This window comes from Stegodyphus dumicola, chromosome 9, assembly GCF_044657685.1.
Source record: "Stegodyphus dumicola isolate Sdum_Otavi_A_Nest chromosome 9, ASM4465768v1".
NCBI lineage: Eukaryota > Metazoa > Arthropoda > Arachnida > Araneae > Eresidae > Stegodyphus > Stegodyphus dumicola.
In genome coordinates, this window is record NC_140776.1 from 140283406 (window position 1) to 140303139 (window position 19734).

Genomic DNA, 19734 nt, shown 5'->3' on the forward strand with positions numbered 1-19734 from the left:
TTTATTTACACTTGCCTGCCATCTTAAAAATGACATTTTCAACAAAAAATTAATCCATTACTTTTAACGATATTTATTTATTTATTTTTTAAGTTTCGAATACTTTACTATGCGTAAAAACAGCGTTTTTCAAGATGGCTGACGTTTGTAAAAATCGCGCCAACAATTCGGCCAACGTAAATCGCCAAAAATCCGTGCAACCGTCTACCAAAGTAGCACCTAAAATACATTCTTCGTACGAGAGTCGCACGTGGCACTCGAACCTGGTTTCAAACATCGCCATTCACATATACCTTAATGTTCATCTAATTGAATTATTTATTTTAAACTACAAGATTTTAATAATATTTAAAGCTGTTACAACCTCTCCCACAACAGAGAGACTTTTGCCGAAGGGAAAAGTTCTGTAAAATTCGAAAGTTTATAAGCTCGGCTTGCTCAATTGCTTAAAGAGAAAACGTAACTTCTCTCATAAGTTTCCAAATTTCAGGCCAAAAATTTTAAGTTTTAAACAAATACTTTTACACCACATTTAAATAGGAAGAAAATGGACAGTGTTCAAATTAGTCTTCCTTTTTTTTCTTGACGGCGCCTAGATCTCTTCCTCGGCTATAATTCACAGCAAAGCCTTTCCTCAGTTCATCTGTGCCTTTCGGATAATATTCAATTGTCATTTGCTTTCGACAATTGTTTTCTTCGTCTATTAGTAGCGGCTTTGAAATTAAATCAAAAGCCGAAAAATGATGATAACGCTGCATTACCAAATGATTCTCAGTATTAATTTCTTCATCGTTTTTCAAATTTTCTTCAACATCTTCCACGTTTAATTCCGATGATTTAACGTCTTCTTCAAAGACATCTCCGGATGCTTTATTTTCTTCCTTCATCGGTTCGAAGATCTCCTCTTCAGCTATTTTTCTTTTTCTTTGAGCTCTAGTAGAGACGGCATTAACCTGATGAGGATGACTATCAGGTTCCTTTCTTTGTTTATTCAACAGTGCAAAAGTTTGATTGCCTAATAAATACCTTCCCTCGTCGAGAGCATTTCTAATAATGGCAGCCTTAGTTATTACTCGCCCAAGATCGCAATTTAGTTCGATCTCAGCCAATGGTAAAGACCCATACTAGTATAAGGTAATAGAAATTTATTTTCTGGTTTTGCACTAATTCTGCTAAGATTAGCAGGAGATTCAGTACTATTCTTAAGTTTTGGACATTGGGGTCTTAAATGTTGATAGGATCCACACTGATAGCATTGTGGCGTCTTTCATTTTTCATATTATCATCTGGACGTGGACTTCTAGGTCTATAAAACCAGCTTTGCGAATTAAATCCTGATGACATTTTTTTTCAGTTTTATTTTTATTATCTGAACTCACTTTACCTTGAGTTAGTGCATTGTATCTTTCTTTCTGCCGATCCACTACAGGACTTTTTTGAAAGTTTCCACGAACATTTTCATAGGTATCAAGTTTTTCAGCTAATTTTTAAATGAAATCATCTCTACCCACTCATCAAGGAAATGATCTCGAATTTCAGGAGGAACTCGACGCTTAAGTTGGTCAATCACCATCAAATCTAGCAACTGATCAAAAGTCTTAACTCCTAGACCAGTCACCCATTCTTTGCAATAATTTTCTATTTCATAATTGAAATCCACCCATGTGGATTCGGTACTCTTTTGATGTTTCATAAATTTCTGCCTAAACTTTTCCGGGCTTAGTTTAAACCGTCTTAACAATAAATTCTTCACGTGTTCATAGTCTTTAGCTTTATCGGAGGGTTCTCTAGCTATTAACTGGGTTACTTCGTAAGGAAGTAGTCCTAGTAAATGAGATACAAATTCTTCTTTATCAATTTGAGCCCATTCTGCTTGCCTTTCAAACAATAGCAAATATAGACTGATATCTCCTTTCTTGTCATCGAATTTCTGCATAAGGTGACGCAGCTCTGTTTTCGGCAGGATCTGTCCGGTATTTTGAGACTTCGTCTCTGCTTCAAGTCTTAATCTCTCTAATTCATACTGTTCGTTCCTTCTCCGCTCTTCTGCTTCTTCCTGTCGCCTACGTTCTTCTCTTTCCGTTCTTCAATTATTGTGTATAAGACTCCTTTGACGAATACTTCATCATAATCTCTACTTTCAACAATTTTCTGTTTTAAATCGACTATTTTTAAATCTGCAGTCACATGAACTCCCAGTTCAGCCGCGAGATTTTGCAAATCTTCCTTACGAGCTCTTCCTAAGTAAGACATTGTTTCTATGTTTAAAATTAACGAACACTGTGTTCTTTATACTTCCTCAAAATAGCTCAAATCAATTACTTTAATTAATTAATTCAGTCTGGAATCACGGAATTAAATGCACTCTGCTAAATACGCAAACCTCAAAAAGGAAATATTTAAATTATATGAAATTCGTATTCTCTATCACATTAATTGCAACTAAAATAAAAATAATAACATACAGCAATATATATATATCTGCTGTCTGGAGAACTAAAATGAATATTAAAAGTAATATCCAATACGGTAATAAAATAAGACCATTCAATATTAACAGGAAGTAATAATCTGGTATGACTAATATTGCGTTCAATGATGAACTAATAAAATAAAAATACGCACGATTATTCGATCTCGGTCGGTGCCTCCAAAATAATTATGACTGTGATACTTCTTTGGCAACATGAAGCAACTCCATTGATGGAACACAGAAAAAACTTTATTTAGCACTCAAAATGGCGACATACAAAACAAGAAAAAGAAACGAATTCTAACATTTTAAAATAAAATACATTCTTCGTGCGAGAGTCGCACGTGGCACTCGAACCTGGTTTCTAACATTGCCATTCACATATACCTTAATGTTCATCTAATTAAATTACTTATTTTGAACTACAAGATTTTAATAATATTTAAAGCTGTTACAATGTGTTGCTATATCAGAACATGAAATACGGAACATAAAGCATAAAGCTTAAGTATAAATAAATACAAATAGGATGAGACATTCAAACCCTCTCGTCACACAATTCTTGAAAAGATTTGATATTTGAAGCTCTGGGTCTTTCCTATAAATCCTAGCTTATTAATATCGGAGCGGTAAAGACGCTGAGCCCTGATTCCACCCGGAGTGAAATAGTCAAATCCCAGGGAACAGACTAGCCGTATTCAAGTTTCCGTGGTTTTCGAAAACGAACTAATTTTCCTTTAAATAATTCAATACGAACAAATTTTCCCTAAACTTCCTCCACGAAGGCATTCCTTCCATTATGTACTTTGTCCGTAAATGCTGTTTCTCCTAAAAATATGTTAATGTTTTAACTGGAAAATTCGGAAAGTTTTGTTTTATTACCAGGAAAAAGAAAAGTTCACTAAATAAAGAATGCGACTGCTGTAGACGCGAGTCATCAAGATTATCTCATGGCAGTTCTAAGTGACATACTCTTAACGTCATCTGACAAACCTGAAAATTGGTTTTAGTTTGTGAGATTAAAAAATTATTCATTATTAAATGTTAAATTTTTGAACAAATGAGATTTGTTTTGTACGATAATCAATTTGAATTAAACATAATTTTATGTGACTTTTGCGTTAATCATGAATCTTAATATTATGCAACACAGTATACTCTATGTTAATAATAAGCATCACAGATATACATAAATAAATTTGAATTGTATTTATACCTGATAATCGATAAGCTCTTGTAGGCACATCTAGAACAGTTTTGACATCATCATATAGAAAATCCGTCTGTTTTCCTAATGGTACTAAATGTGATTGGTGACTATGATCTGAACCCTAGAAAAAATTGTGTGAGCAGAACATAGTGAGAATTAAATTATTAACTTTTAAACACATGTATTTGAAAAGTATGCTGATCCCGAAAACTCGATGTAATGTTAATATTTCGTAAATTGAAAACACAATTAAATCAGAGGCTAATTTTTCTAGGAAAATTGCTGGTAGCTATAAGAAGAGAGCAATAAAGATATGCAAAGAGAGCAATAAAGGAAGAATTTCACAGAATTTGCCTTTCATTATGAGAATGAGGATGTGGACACAAAACTTTAATATCTTGGATAGGAAGAAAACAAATTCAAGCTTTTTTTAGTTCATCATCTTTCTTAGTTCTTCCTTAGGAAATTCCTTTTAAATTATTCATTTAAAGTGCGGTATAAAAGCAGAAGATTCAGAATATTTAGATTTCGAATAAGTTAATAAAATGTACGTAATTAAGGGGACTCATACACCTTAAAACCCATAAGATGTTCGAATAGGTGACAGTTGCAAAAATTGGGATAACTTATTTATTTTAAAAGCAATTACTACCAACGTTTTACAGCTGACTATATAATATGGCTGCTTTCTGAAATAGTAATCAGAAAGTTTGTGTTGCCACAAATATTTTTATAATTTAATCCGTTTTGTGACAACATTTTTCGCCATGTTTCCAACTTGCGCGCACGGTTTAAAACATTCTGTTACATAATTTAATTCCATATTTTATATATATAGCTTTTATAACATTTGGAAACTACTGTGAACCTAAAATTCTATAAATTTCATGTTAAATTTTTATTTTATTTTGAGTTGAGTTTATAAAATGTATTTTATTAAAAAAATTTTAATGTTTTCGTCCATAAAATTTTTCAGTATTAAAATATTCATCAGATTGTTGGTTCAGTTAGAAAATAGTGCCCATATAAAGAATTCCCTCAAATTTCAAGTATGTACCATTTGCCATTTTTAAAATATCATGCGCGCAAGGTGGAAACATGGCGAAATATTTTGTCACAAAGAGGATTAAATTACAAAAAAATTTGTGGCAACACAAACTTTCTGGTTACTAGTTTCCAAAGCAGCGATATTATGTAGTCATCTGTAAAAGGTTGGAAGTAATTGCTTTTAAAACAAATAAAATATCCCAATTCTTGCAGCAGTCACATATTCGAAGATCATAAGGTGTTTAAGGTGTACGAGTCCCCTTAACCAAACTTTTATTGGTTTTATATTTCATTGTTGAGTACTACGCATTTGTAGATGTCTCTTTAAATAGTTACTCCCGATGATCAGGAAGAAGCATTGCAGAGTAAATATTGATAGTTGTAAATAGCTTAAAGGGAGAGTGGATATTACGCAAATCCTCCTCAGCATATAAGACATATAAATTACTAAAATCACTCACAGAGAAACTCTAAAACCTAATTCAGCAATACTTTGGACCACATCCTCTCTGAAGTATTCAGAACTGATTCATAAAAGACGCATCGATGGCTGTTGAGACCATAGCTATATGGTCTCAACAGCCATATAGTCGCAGAATCATCTGAGAGCTTTCGGTGCTCGAAAGCAGCGATCCTGCCAACTAACTATGCTTACTAAGCAAATATCTTAATCAGTCTACCAGTTGAATAAATCTGGAAGCTTTGGGTAAAAGGACTCCTAGAGCTTCGAAAATACTTCTAAATGTTGTCGAGTTGGAGACAAAATCAGGTGAAATTAGAGAATGTTCCGAAGTTCCTTCAAGATCAAATTTTAAATTAGGGAAGGGATAAAAGAAAAAAAAAGGGTGACTGAGATTGCGCCTTTTTTTTAAATACACCCTTGTAATACTTCGGCGGATACGGATTTTGAAGTTGCTTATGTAGACCTAAAAAAGCCTTAATAAGCTGGATAAGAAAGTTAAGCTTCTGAGGGCGTATGACTTTGACGAGCTAGAAGATGAGGGAAACGCAATGACATCATCGTCTCCTGTATTCTATGTGTGCCAATCAGATCAAAAGCGACGACAGGTAAAAGTCACACCGCGCAAGAAAACAAACGTCAACAGTGAAAACTAAGTTACGAAGTTATGGTCTCTAAGTATCTCTGTTAGAAGCAAATGGTCTGATCAAATTATTTTCTTGAATGATTTTTTTAACTAAGAACTTCTGAAAAATTTGCGTTACAGCTAAGTCCAGTTTCGCTTATTAAGTTTAGTAATGTGGTCCATTTATAGGGTCGATTTTCAAGTCATCATGGACCAGTTTGTTTCCTATCAGGTGATGAGTATTTACAATTCTTCGCAGAATCCTCTTGGCTAAATTTTGGCTTGCTTCCTCATTTTTATATGAGTGCTAATTTCAGCAGAAGTAAAGATTGCGTTTACAAGAAATTCGCAGTGAAATAAAAAATTTTGACTCTTAGTTAATTTGCAATTTTAGGATGACTTTAAAGCTCAGAAATGAGAACGGAACTGAAGTGAGCAACGTAGCAAGGATTCCGAAGAATAAAGGAAATAAACGTTGCTCACTCACGACTTTCCTTTCGGTTTTAAATCCTCTGGTCTACATATTTATGGTGCCACCAGGCTGTACAAAATAAAATCTGTATCTAATAGAATATTAAATTTTTTATTTCGTATTCTTATGAGATATTTGCGTTTTGAAAATTATTAACAAAATTGAAGTATCTCACAAAGTAATTTCGATGTTCTTATTGAGTTACTTAACGGAAGTGCGTTTCTTCCTCTTAAGAACGACACTATATCCAGTTTTACAAGGTAATTCTCAGAATTCTAGTATCTTAGCAAATTCATATTTCATTATTGTTTTCAAAGGATGATACATTTCTCTTTAAAGCTGCCCATTTATTTCCATATGTATCTGGCAGTTTGTTCGTCTCTCTTGGAAAATACTTATTCTAGATAGACTCTTGACAAAAGCTTATTCTGGAAGGACTCTTGGCAAAAGCTTATTCTAGGAGGACTCTTGACAAAAGCTTATTCTAGAAGGACTCTTGGCAAAAGTTTATTCTAGAAGGACTCTTGGCAAAAGCTTGTTCTGGAAGGGCCTATGTTAGCACTTTGAAATGGAAAAATGTATTCAAAAATCCAAGCCGACTGGTAGTCGTTTTCAAATTAATCTGAAGTTACTTTTTTGTGATAGTAATTTTGTTAATTATTAAAGTTTATTTTAGTTATAATTTTATATAAAATAAAGCAGTTGAGTTATGTAGATTGATGAAAAAAACAAACTCTGTTCTGAAAAAAAAAAAGCATTGCTAGTAAGTTTAGTCTAACAAAAAAGATTCTTACGTATATTAAAGCATTTTATTGATAATAAAGAGGTTAAATAAAAGAAAAGCTTACAAACTTACCGGAACTAAAAGAGACTGGTCGCTGATGTCGACTCTCGGTGTTACTTTGCTAGGAAAAGTTGCCATATTACCTAACTGAAATATTCGTCGTCACTTTAAATTAAGAGCCCCACGTGAGGATCAATGTATATTATCTAGAGATAAAAGACATATGTTGAAGCAATAGTATAAATTAAATGTACTTCATAAGCTATTTTATTTAATAAAATATAATTTCCAGAACAATTCATTTTATGTTATATGGTTTTATTTAGCATGGACTCTTTTCTTTTGTTTAAATAAGATCTTCGAAATAATAATTTTGCTCACATATATATTTCAGATAGAAAAGTACAAATTGATACGATTTTTTAAAAATTCGATGTCAATTAAATTCCTTTTATACTTAGCGTTGAAGTTTTCCGTCATATCTATAAACTAATCAAACTAAACATAACAAAATTTCGATATTTCTCACATCGGACATGCGGCTTAACAGAAACGAATATTAAATGAAGTTAATTGTTTAATTTTCAATGAAATTAAATGAAGAGAAATTAAATAAGGCTAGACTATCTGAATATGGCACAGCAAGGGAGGACTATCTGCCTAAGGGGAAGGATATATTCATGGAAGACTTTCTAACAGAAACTGTTTTGTTATGCTTTAGATTATGAAACGGTATTCACGTAACAATGTATAATTATATCCTTGACCACTTTCTAGAGAAATTGTTTGGTTATAGTTAAGAGGATGAAACTTTATGCAATGAACAGTTGACAACAAATCCAGCAGAATATCGCTTGTCGAAATTTATTACAATTCTCAGAACATTTCGTGACAGATTTTTCAGCATTTACGGAAATATCGCAAAAATTACCGGTTTACTTTAAGCGACTAGTGTGTACAGAATGATGCCGTTGTTGGGCCTCTGGAAAGAATAAATTGGAGCGAGTTAGAGTTTTTTGGCCATTAGTTCAATGAAAAAGCTAGAGATTATTTTATCCCCCGACTCTGGGTATCTTCAGTGCCTGGTGTTCTATGATTTTGAAAATGAATTTAAGTATTTTATCTCATTTAGTGGAAAATTTAAGAGTAATTTTCAGTCATATATGAGATAATTGCTTCACTGATTCTATTCATCTTCTTCACTGATTCTATTCATTTAGAACTTCATGAAAAGGCGAATTGTTTTGCGTCATCATTCTGTGCATGCAAGCGATGATGTACAATAAATATCCCAATTATTCTAAGAGAAAATTTGGTCACTTTTCTCTTCTAATAATCAGGTACTCACTTAGCCTGCAAATGAAGTACCATTCAAGATATTCTTCAATATTTAAATTAATGGACATAGCTGATTACCACTCTTTGCAAAAACACGGACTATGCAGATAATAATTTAAGAAAATTTAAAGGTCATTATTTTAGGACATTAAAAGGCCATGATAAAAATTCGTTTAAGGCCATGCAGTGGGTCAGTGTGATCTCTCTGTTGATATATAACCTCGCTCTTTTGGCAGAGCCTTTAGCCAAGGATATCTTTGGCCTTGGCTGTAGCTAGGAGTTTCAGCGCCCGTGGACAACTGAAGATTTCATTCCTCCTCCTGTTTGTTAAATACGGAAACCATTTCCCTCTGGATGCTACCCTCGGTGATAAAATGGCTAAATGACGCATAAATACTGGTTATTCCTGACGAAGGCATTAAAGTATAAGAGTTTCGACATTCGTATTCAGAAATTTAACATTTTAAAGAATTCAGACAATTCAGAAACAATTCAGCATTTTAAGCAATATAATATTCAGAAATTTAACATTTTAAAATTTTATTATAAACACAGGACCAATCGACTTTTTAACACGTTCTAACTGTGATTCTAACCAAAATCTATTTTCCTTTTTGATAAATCAAAGTTCCTTAAATCGTGCTTCTTACAGCCGAGTCATTAACATATAAATAGGCTACGGAAAATGATTAATCTTTCTACGACTGCTTCGGTATTATCAGTAATGAATATAACATAGAATTCCATAAATGCTTAATAGTAAGGATTATTTCGAAATTACAAAGGCAAAACCAATAATTTTATCTTTCGAGTTTTGAGATCAGTGATGGCTTCCGACCCTATATATTGAAAAATTGTTGCCTTGTACTTCATTATAGAGTGAATAAATATGACGATTTCTGACAAATCTTACTTTCTTATTGTAATAAAATTCGCATGTATTAATATGAAATTACCGGATATTATCATGATGAAATTATTATGGACTCGACCGCTTGAGATGATGTGAATTGATGCTACCTCTTAAAACAGCAACAACTTCAGGGAAAATATTATGTGAATGCAAAAGAAATCTTCATACCAAATAATGTATTACTTTAACGTGCTCTGACTGCGCGCATTCAAGGGATTTATGCTAAATTTTTCTCCCTATTTGTGATAGTAATCAACCAAGTATTGTATACCTGTATGTACAGTTTTGGTTTGATGCATATTACATAACGTTTGTAATTATTTCAAATAATTTAGATTGTTAAATATTGCTAACAGTTCCGAAAGCAAAATACAAAAATCATATTTAATTATAATTTTTAACTTATTGCTTCATTTATGCGATGGGATGAGATCTGAAAGCAGATAATTACTCGTATTTCGAAGACGCATATTCAAAGCAAAACTCTACGTGAGCTAGGTTTGTTATTCTCGGTTTGTACATTTTGCGAAAAACAAAATGTTAAAGGTGTAAGAAACCATCCATTAAACAAATTTTTTAATTGTCCTTCATTAATAAACCGATGCACAGGGTAACAACTTTGCAATTAGCTTTTTATTGTTTCCAACGTAATAATAAATAACTGTTGGCGGTTTTCCTCCTTCAGATGTTATCTACTCAATATTTGATCCCGATAATCATCTGGAAGAGACCAGTTTCTCATTTTTGTTAATAAGATTTTCGAAGAAATTATTACTGCTGTTATTTTTCATCTTATTCCTACAGGCACGATTGTTTTGACCTATGGAAAGGCAATTTTTTGCACTTTGCACATAATACCACACAAGATGTAATCAGGTATGTGCTAAGACACAGCCCTATTTAAAATTATACATCTCTTATTCTAGACAGTACCTCGTCCTGTGGTATACCATGCCTTATCGTCAAGCCAATTACTGGTAATCTTACTGTTGTTTACATTGATCAGCCGAAGATTGTTTATGAACATAGTCTAGCTCCAAGCATGAGCCTTTACCTTTAAAAAACGGCATCTGTTATTACGCAAGCAAAAATGAGCTGAAGCGTAAAATCCATTGTCCTTATATGACAATTACTTAAATGCTATAAATTACGTGAATGGAAAAGATTACAGATGTAATAATATCAGCTCATTGTTTGTACACTGACTGAAGCCAACCGATCACTAAAACTAATAACTTACAAAAAAAGCTTCATGGATCTTTTATGACAATTTATAGCTTTCTGGAGACTAATCTAACATCAGAACACGATTGCGTCTCTCGTTGCCATGGGCCATGGGAAACTTGTAAGTGACAGAATGACTTTGTCCAGCTCCAATTTTGGAGCATAATCCCCTCGAGGGGGGATCGATCCAAGGTTCTCCCATATCTCCTCCCCTTCCATTAAGCCTCTCGACTGAACATTCGGCTCGTCGTATCTTTGTGTCTCCATGCTGCAAAGCTATATACGCTTACAAACATCCAAGCCATCTCCTGGATTCGAACCTGGCTCAATGATACGGCGGAACAGCTTCATAAGAGATCCCCGGCATAAGGATGCAACACCCATATGAAAGTTGGCTGATGTTCGTAAAGAACAAAAACATTTCTAAAGCTGCTCTAATCATAACAGAGCGAGCACAAACTGAAGGTCTGCTTCTGGATTGAAACCGATCGTCAGCACCCATATGCAAATCTGAGTTTAGATGCAATCATCTTTATGCAAGTATTTTCATTTCAAATACTCATTAATTAAACAATAATTACTTTAAATTAGGCATGTTTTTACTTCCTTGTACGAAGTAAAAAGGAAGTATTGTAATCGCGAAAAGTTTCAGGCAGCATATTTCAACGAAAATATCCATTTTGACCGCTATCGAATGCAATTTAACGATGTGTTTGCGTCATATCTGTACGTAAGGACAGAATAAAATACTCTTTTCCTTCAAAAAATTATAAAACTGCTTTAAAATTAATTCTGAAGAGAATTTTTCGTGGCGTCTGTACGAACGTATGTACGTACGTGCGTACGTACGTATCTCACATAACTCAAAAACAAGTAGCCTCAGAACGTTGAAATTTTGTATATAGGACTGCTACAAGATGTAGATGTGCACCTCGTATTTTGGTTGCAATCGGCAGCACCAAACGTATATAAATATATTTATATATATATCCACTCTATTACCCGACTCAGTGATCTCAGTTTCTTTACCCTTATATATTTGTAAATTGTACATTTTTTGCTTTAAAAATGATTGAATTATGTTGTTTTTATCTTCCGGTTAAGGATTTTATGGCTTTAGTAAATCTGTGTGCAATATTTTTAGAATTATCAGAAATTTTAAAGTTGTTTAATTGCCGCTAAGCCTATTTTTAATGGCGGCCATTGATGTTTACATTTGAAACAGGAGATTAGTGGATTTGTTGCCAATCTAGAGAAACTTAGCTTCGCAACAACAAAGATAACGCATTCATTTATTATTGCCAATTAAATCATACTTAATTCTTTCTGGAATTTTTTCGAGGAAATAAGCGTTTGAGATTTAGTTCCTAATTTTTAATATAGATATTTTGAGTTTTTATGTATTTTTGCCTTCTCGCGAAGTGAGAACTGAATTAATTAAATGAGAAATACTCAATCGTCTGTGAAAAACTGTTTCAGTTTTGTTTTGTTTGCTTAATTTCTTTTATACATCGTTCTAGCTTTATTATAGTATTTGAATAGAACATGTGGCAACGATTAGATAATTCTTTAAATGATATACATTTTGTGCATTCTGAGTTATAATATGAATGAAATATAATACTGTTAAGTAAACCTAGCGCCAGAGTGTCGCTATGGTAAACAAAGTGAATTTTAAAAGAATGCATTTATTCTATTGTGGTTTATGCGCTGTCGGAGAAGTAGGTTTAATTCAATCTAATAAGTTTAAATAAAATGCAAGAAAAAATGCGTATAATTTAATATTCCGTACAAGGAAGTCATGTGGTGTACACATCAGATTTTTTTAATATGATTAAAGTGGTTCAAATTTCTGTGTATTTAGTATCCGTAGTCTGGATGCCACAAGAAATTTTTTATGGGTATTTGAAAGTAAATTGGAAGAACAAATTAAGCAAAAACTCTCCAGATTTATATTTATACTTTCATAACACTATTAGTAATAATTATACTACTTGCAAAATTCAGTTTTGGGTAGCTAAATAAGAGACCTGGTTCAAGAGACTATGCAAAAAATTCGGAATTTATAATCAAGAGATCATAGAAAATAATACTGAATTGTCTGTAGAAAGATCACGGGTTCATTATAAAAGAACTGGCAAATCACGATGTGATTATGTACAGTTCGAAAACCAAAATAGCAACCACAGTAATAGGTTTTGATGCTAAACAACCTGACAAAAAGTAGAAAGAAAATATATAAACGGGGAAAGAAGTAATATCAAGAAAATCACACAGGCTATTTAAATTATTAGATAGAACGTATAAAAAATTAATATTTGATAGAATATACAATATTTAGTATAAGGTATTTTATTAATTTATGGTTTGTATGCATTCCAAAACATATGTATCAAAAAAATAAATAAAGGAAAGATTAAGGAACAAGAACTACACAAGCATTTTTGTGTGTATAACCGTTTGTCATTTCAATGAAAATGAGTTTAATTTGTTGAAATATTTGAATCCGTTCCGAGTACAACCTAAAACATTGTTCTGATTAACAAAAACTTCGGCACCTCTATACTAACCTAACTTTTTTCTAAAGGTGCTGATATCCTTATACGAAATCGCTGTTTTTCATATGGATGCCGAAGATATATTTTGTCTTCTAATTAATTAAATATTCGGTAACTGAAATAAAATCGGATTTGCCCTGGTATAAGGGACCGGTCATCCTTATGAATATTGTTTTTCTTAAGGTAGACACTGATCTTTAGTTTGTGCGCTCTCCCATATGCTGGAATGTCCCTATGAAGATTTCTATGTTTTGAAACAGGTGACAGGTGACGGAGGACGGGGACGCCTGGCGTATAACATAGGTAAACAGGCATATGTCCCACGTCCTCCACTATCTCGAAGAAGCAACTCGCTGGAGCCCCGTGAGGCTGCACCGGGAGTTTACATGGCCATACAGGTGCTAGATGTCGGGTAGATTTTACATAGGACGTTGTTAATAACACAAAGTAACTTAAAAAAGAATATAAAGGATAGCATTAAAACACTAAAACACTCATATAAGCTGAAACACATAGATATACAAAATTAAACGTAAAAGCATAAAAACACACTCGTAATTACGTAACATAAAGACATAAAAACACACACGAGAATAAATATCATGACACATAGAATACATATAGAAACACGTAGAGCACATAAATGCAAATATTACACACAGAAGAAACATATGACACATAGTAACGTGTGCGTAAAGCAGTAGCGCTGTGCGGAAATATCCTCAGTTCACATAATACATAATGTACAACAGCGGCTGAGTGGTTAAGCGTATGATACACTTATGAAGGCGAGACACCTGTGTAACCTGACAACGCTAAACGCTATACCAATGTTGGCGGTATATGTAGTGTTCTTAATGGAAAAGAAAAAGCTGAAAAAAAGTAAATTCGAGAAATATTTTCAAGAAGCTAAAAAATATCAAAAATCACAAAAGAATTAAAACAATTAATACTCTTTTATAAATGCCACTTAAAAAAATTATCTTTTCGAATAAAAGTTAATTTCCTCTTCGATATACGAACTAAATTTATACGTTCTTTCTTTCTTTCTTTCTTTCTTTTTTTTTTTTTTTTTTTTTTTTTTTTTTTTTTTTTTTTTACGAAATCAAGCTCTCTATTTGTTTTGTTCTGTCATTCCTTACACCGAAAATAATTTGACAGGAGATGAAGAAGTTTTGCAGAATTTAACTGAATGGCTAAAGTGGAATTTTTATTAATTGCATGCAGTACCTTTCACATTGGATTATTTACTGTATGTGAAGTAGCTATCTTGTATACACTAGGAAACTCAACAAAATGAGGTAAAAATAACTATCCGCTAATTAATTAATCTTCTGAAGGCTAATTTTTAAATCGTTTTATTGTTTTTAGCGCGGCTTATATGATCTACTTCTGACGGTAATGCATTTCGCGACTTACTTATGATCTTCGCAGGAATTATACGACCTTCAGGTGCAATCGAGAATTTTTCCACAGGATTATTCTTTAATTTTACGACGGTTAATGTGGAGAAATATTCTATAATCCTCATAGTCAAAATTCCTGAATTATTTTCAGATTAAGTGAATTATTTTTTATTTCTTTATTTAATTATGTGAATTATGTTTTTTAATTCCTTATTTTTTAAATTTGAAAACTCGAAAAATCATAGGAAATTTTAATATTTATGTTTCCAACTATAAAATTAGCTTCTTGAAAAGCTCTGAAACTAGTTTTAACTCTGTAAATTTTATTTTAATTTTGGTTTAATTTGAATAAAAGCATACACATAATTGCTTTATGTTTTATGTCTCGTTTGATTTAAAAAGCTAGGTATTACTAATGGATCAATAAAACCACCTTGGCGCAGTTTGGCTACTTTTTACAGAGGAAAAAAATGCGCCACATAATTGTTAAAAAATATATATTAAGTAGTTATTTGGTTTCCCCAAAATCTATTAAATCTAACCATAAGCAGCCTTTTTTGTCATTTTAATGCCGATTTAATGCATTTATGCCAATTTTAAAAATTGGGATATTTACAAGGCATCTTATATATGTTCTTTGGATTTCTGGGATTACAATATTGATATCTGAAGTGCTAAAATTCAAATCTGACAAAGAAAATTGCATCAAGAACGAAAGAATGCGCCTGCTATAGAAATTTTAGAAAACTGTATAGAAGAGATTTTTCCTAACAGAGATTAAGGTTCCTTATATACATTAGAATTTTTCTTTATCCACTTTGATCGATTTATTGCATTTTTAAAATCTGTGTTATTTACGAGACACCCTTATATATATTCTTCTGATTTCTGGGATTCTAATATTACTATCTAAATTTGCCTGCAATGGAAGTTTTAGAAACCTGCAATAAAGAGATTTTTCCTAATACTAACTTTTGAAAATCTAAATAACATTATCAGCTACTACGCGTATTGTGGAAAGATCGTTTAATCATACAATATATTTTAAAAAGCTATTTACAAAATTGTATATGAAACTCGTTTTAGTGGAATATGTTTGTTTCTCATATATATATCAATACATAAATGTAGGATTTTAAGTGCGTATACGACATTTAATTGTAATAGTACTTTTAGCAGCTTGCAGTCGTTATGGCCGAGGGTGGATATTTTGATGCGCTGTAGCTTGCAGTCTGCGTAGTTAGATAGATGGATGCATAAACCAACAACAGACGTGGCCGTATTTGAAACATACTTTTATTCCATGACAATTTACATCAGATCATTTTTGTAGACAAGACATTTATTCAATCATAGTTAAATACGATAATTTTTATGTACCCCGGCTTTAAAAGGACGAACGTAAGCATCTTAGACAGGGAAGCATAAGCAGCGTGGAGATGTTGGCAGAGCAGAATTTAGGGAAAGGAATGACGTAGTTGCTTGCGAGCAGTACTTACACTAAGTAGGTGCATAAATACAGTTGAGCTGTGATTGGTTAATTTTAGGTTGTTATGTAACGTGGAAAGATCTCGAATTTGGGAGAACAGATGAACTTAGAGTAACAAAACACCAAATTTAGAATAGTCAATTTTGAGGTTGCCAATTATTTGGATGCATAGCCATTGTATTTTATAATATCTTACATATATATATATACTTGTAAAAGAAGAAATATTTAAGCATTCTTAAAAAAAATGGAATGAATGGATATTAATATATGATTTTGTGTAAAATCCCGAAAATACTTCTTTTAGGAATATCTTTGAACGGATAAAATAACATAAATATATATTTTATTGTTTTTTCGGTATTTTATTAAACCTTCCATTATTGTTGCTACTGTTTCGACTCCATATTTCATGGAAGAATGGTTGACAGAGCCTCAAAGAGTTTGGAAATCTTTCTACCCCAAATTTGAAGGAAAGCAAACCGGGGGTGGGAACCGAGGGTTTCCACCCCTCTCCCCTACCACCAAAACACACGAGAAGATGTCTAGCCACATATTTAGAACGTCCCCATGCCGCAAAAGCACTATTACATTTGCAAACAACCATGCGTTCTCCGGCATTCGAGCCCGTGCCGTTCGTTACGGCAGTCAGAATCATGTTCATCATTACAACATAATAACACTAATACCAATAAACGAATGTCATGATCGTACAAAATAACCTGATATACCTGGAGATTACGTAGATTTTAGATTAAGGTTAATTTTTAAGCAGCAAAATAATAAATAAGAAAAATTACTCAATGATAACTTTGGCATCATGATGGTGCAGTGACAAAAACAAGGTTTTTTGTACGCCACCCTGATCTGGATCAGCAGGATTATTAACAATGACAAAAACAAAATAATATCTGTACTGTTTAATATTATCTGAACAAATCACTTAGAAACAAATGAAAAGCAAATGCTTACTTTTCAGCAGTGATGTTTCAAGCTTCAGGGTGTCTTTAAAAATGATGTGGAATCGTGCTTTTTTTAAACACTTCTGAAAGTAGTCTAACTTAACGTCTGCAAGAAGCTGTCTAAGCTCATCCTTTTAAATCTCTTTTGAGGCAGTTTACTGAAAAAAATTGAGGTTTGTTTGTTTGAGTTCCAGATAAAATCTTGCAACTCGAGGAAAATTCTTAATGTGAAAAATTTATCAATTTTTTTCCTTCATTGAATAAGATAATTCTTTAACTTGGGAGTCCGTTTCAAGAACTGAAGATATCACACATGTCAAAAAACAATAGAAATTATCATTTTTTAAATTACAGATGGTTGATGATGATATCCATCTACAGTAACTGTAAATGAAAGCTTTAGTGAAATATATTGGCAGTGGCGTATCCTGAATTTCCACTTACCGCCAGCTTTTCTTAAAAACACTATATTTAAAATATTATATTAATATGCGGAAGGTAACATTATATATACATCAAAATTGGTGATGTTATTAGTCCAAAGGGGCTTTGTCTCTGAAGGACTATATTTTCGTTTTGCGATTTTGCATTGAATCGCTATAAATGTCCGTTTCACTTTTCAAACTGTTGCCACCAAATGTTAGAGTCCTGCATTATATTTGAAGAAATTACATAATGAAAAATCTAGATAAATGTATGTGTATTTCTCGCATTGTGATAAAACAACGGTACATAGAGCCATCGAGTTTTGAATGACGTAATCCTCCTGGCATGGGCATGTGGAAGACCAAATTTGAAATTTGGAATTTGTTTTATTATCGATTTCCTATTTTGTAAAACTTTAACGAATTTTCGAGTAACAAGCTCAAGGATTTCAAAGCGAGTAATGGTAACACTCTACGGGGGGAGGAAATGCTTTTTATCTCCAGCGCGCGGAACTGTGTATCGTAAATTCTAAAGATTGGCTCACTTTAAAATTATTTTGCGACATTGCTTTTGGACTGAATTTTATGGTTTAAGTGCAAAGAACATGATATTTAATAAATACAGGTAACACACAAAACGTTAAGAAAACGCCCCTTTGGACGTAATTTAAAATCTGAAACCTTTCGGATTTTTTTTTCTTTCTTTTTTTCCGTATTAACTTTGTTGAACATTGCATTGCATATAAAATAATAAAATATGCATGACAAAAGTTTGAAATTCACAGTTTTGAGGCCTGAAATTGAAATTTTTATAAAATTTTAAAATGAGTTAAGATCGTTTATATCGTAGTCAGAATTTAGCGTTGTTTATTCACAAAGACCGTTTTATAGTTAATGTTCCGGTATAATCAGTCAGTAAATTAAATTATTTACGTATCTTAATGGTGCATAACGCCGTTTCACAGATACAATTGATGCTGATACTGGCAGAAGTAGTAAAGTAAATATTTCACCCAATAATATTATTGACAATTAATTTATAAGATATTTCTCCCACTTTCTTGACATGCCTTCGTGGTGGGATGGTCTGCACGCTGGGCGCGTATTCCAGAGGTCCGCGGCTCGATTCCCGACGAAGGTGTTGCTTCTGATATGGGTTCATTTTCTAGGAAAATGTAAAGAACAAACGATTCAAATACTTGATAGTATAGACTAGTTCTAGGTTTATTTAACAATTTTTTAAAGTCCAATTTCTCTCAATTTTATCAAAAATATTTTTGGAAAACTAGATTTTAAGAAGAATTTAGAAAGCTCATAAATTCATATTTATTATAAGAACCAGATCTCTCTCATTTCTATTTCTATTTCACATGTATTTAAACTTCGCAATACACGTACCTGATTTTCCATTTCAAATGCTCCTTTCCAATACACATTTTCCACTTTCAGGGAAAAAAAATTCTTTTACTGTTGCGTACCAGCTGATTATACTTTTTGATTGAACCAAACTACGAAATCGCTGTTTTGTTTCTATGGTTTTATACAAATGCTTGGATTGCAATTCATATCTTTTTGAATAATAGGAAATATCAGTGGACCATTTTGCTTACATTTGTTGTTGTTATCTCACTTGTCTGACAAAATATCAGAACACGCCTACAAAATTCATCGCGACAACGAGTGCCAGATTGCTCCTATCGTTGGGAAGAGCCTTGAACATTTTACAGTACTACTTTGCTCAGTTCCACGTCTAATTTTGATGGAGAGTATCCTCGGGGGGAGACGGGTTCGAGGATCACACACCCTTCTTTCCCTGGCACCAATCTCTCGAGAGGACTTACATCTCGCCGCATATTTAGATTGCTAGCATATCGCACGGACACTATACATTTATTCTTTAACATTCACGCCCTCTCCGGAATTAGAGCGCGGACCTTACGGTACGGCAAGTCAGCGTCACTAACCACTATCCCGGTTGGGCGGAACTTACATTTTCTTTTCTCTTACTTAGATTTAGCAATTTTGTGTAAGTTTACCTGCTTGTGGTATGAGCAGGTTCATCAGAATCTCTAATTTGCCGATACTGTTTCGCAAACAAATTTTATACTTTATCAGTCGATCACTCTAAACCATTACAGGTAGTTTTACTTGCTGATTTGAATGAAGATCTCTTCTAGAACGCGCATGCGTAAGAAGCTTTAAGCTTATTCTAATATAACAGAGCGCTTTTTCGTGTTCAAAAATAGATACTAATCACACAATGAAAATGCTAAATCACAGTGAAAATCCTGTCATTATCAAACAATTGAAAAAAAAACAAAGCAGAAACCTTTCTAACATTATGAACT

The 19734-nt window shown here is 32.8% G+C and overlaps 1 protein-coding gene across 1 annotated transcript in view; it reads right to left on the bottom strand.

The window, feature by feature from the left end:
* Nucleotides 1-17127, bottom strand: part of LOC118185440 (long-chain-fatty-acid--CoA ligase 5-like) — a 102609-nt gene extending 85482 nt beyond the window's left edge. Inside the window, exons 1-3 of the mRNA XM_085824153.1 lie at nucleotides 16972-17127; nucleotides 7144-7277; nucleotides 3690-3804 (exon numbers count right to left, since the gene is read on the bottom strand). Of these exons, the coding sequence (XP_085680279.1) occupies nucleotides 3690-3804; nucleotides 7144-7209 (181 nt within the window). The 5' untranslated portion in view covers nucleotides 7210-7277; nucleotides 16972-17127. The remainder of the gene's footprint in view (nucleotides 1-3689; nucleotides 3805-7143; nucleotides 7278-16971) is intronic.
* Nucleotides 17128-19734: the final 2607 nt, after the last annotated feature.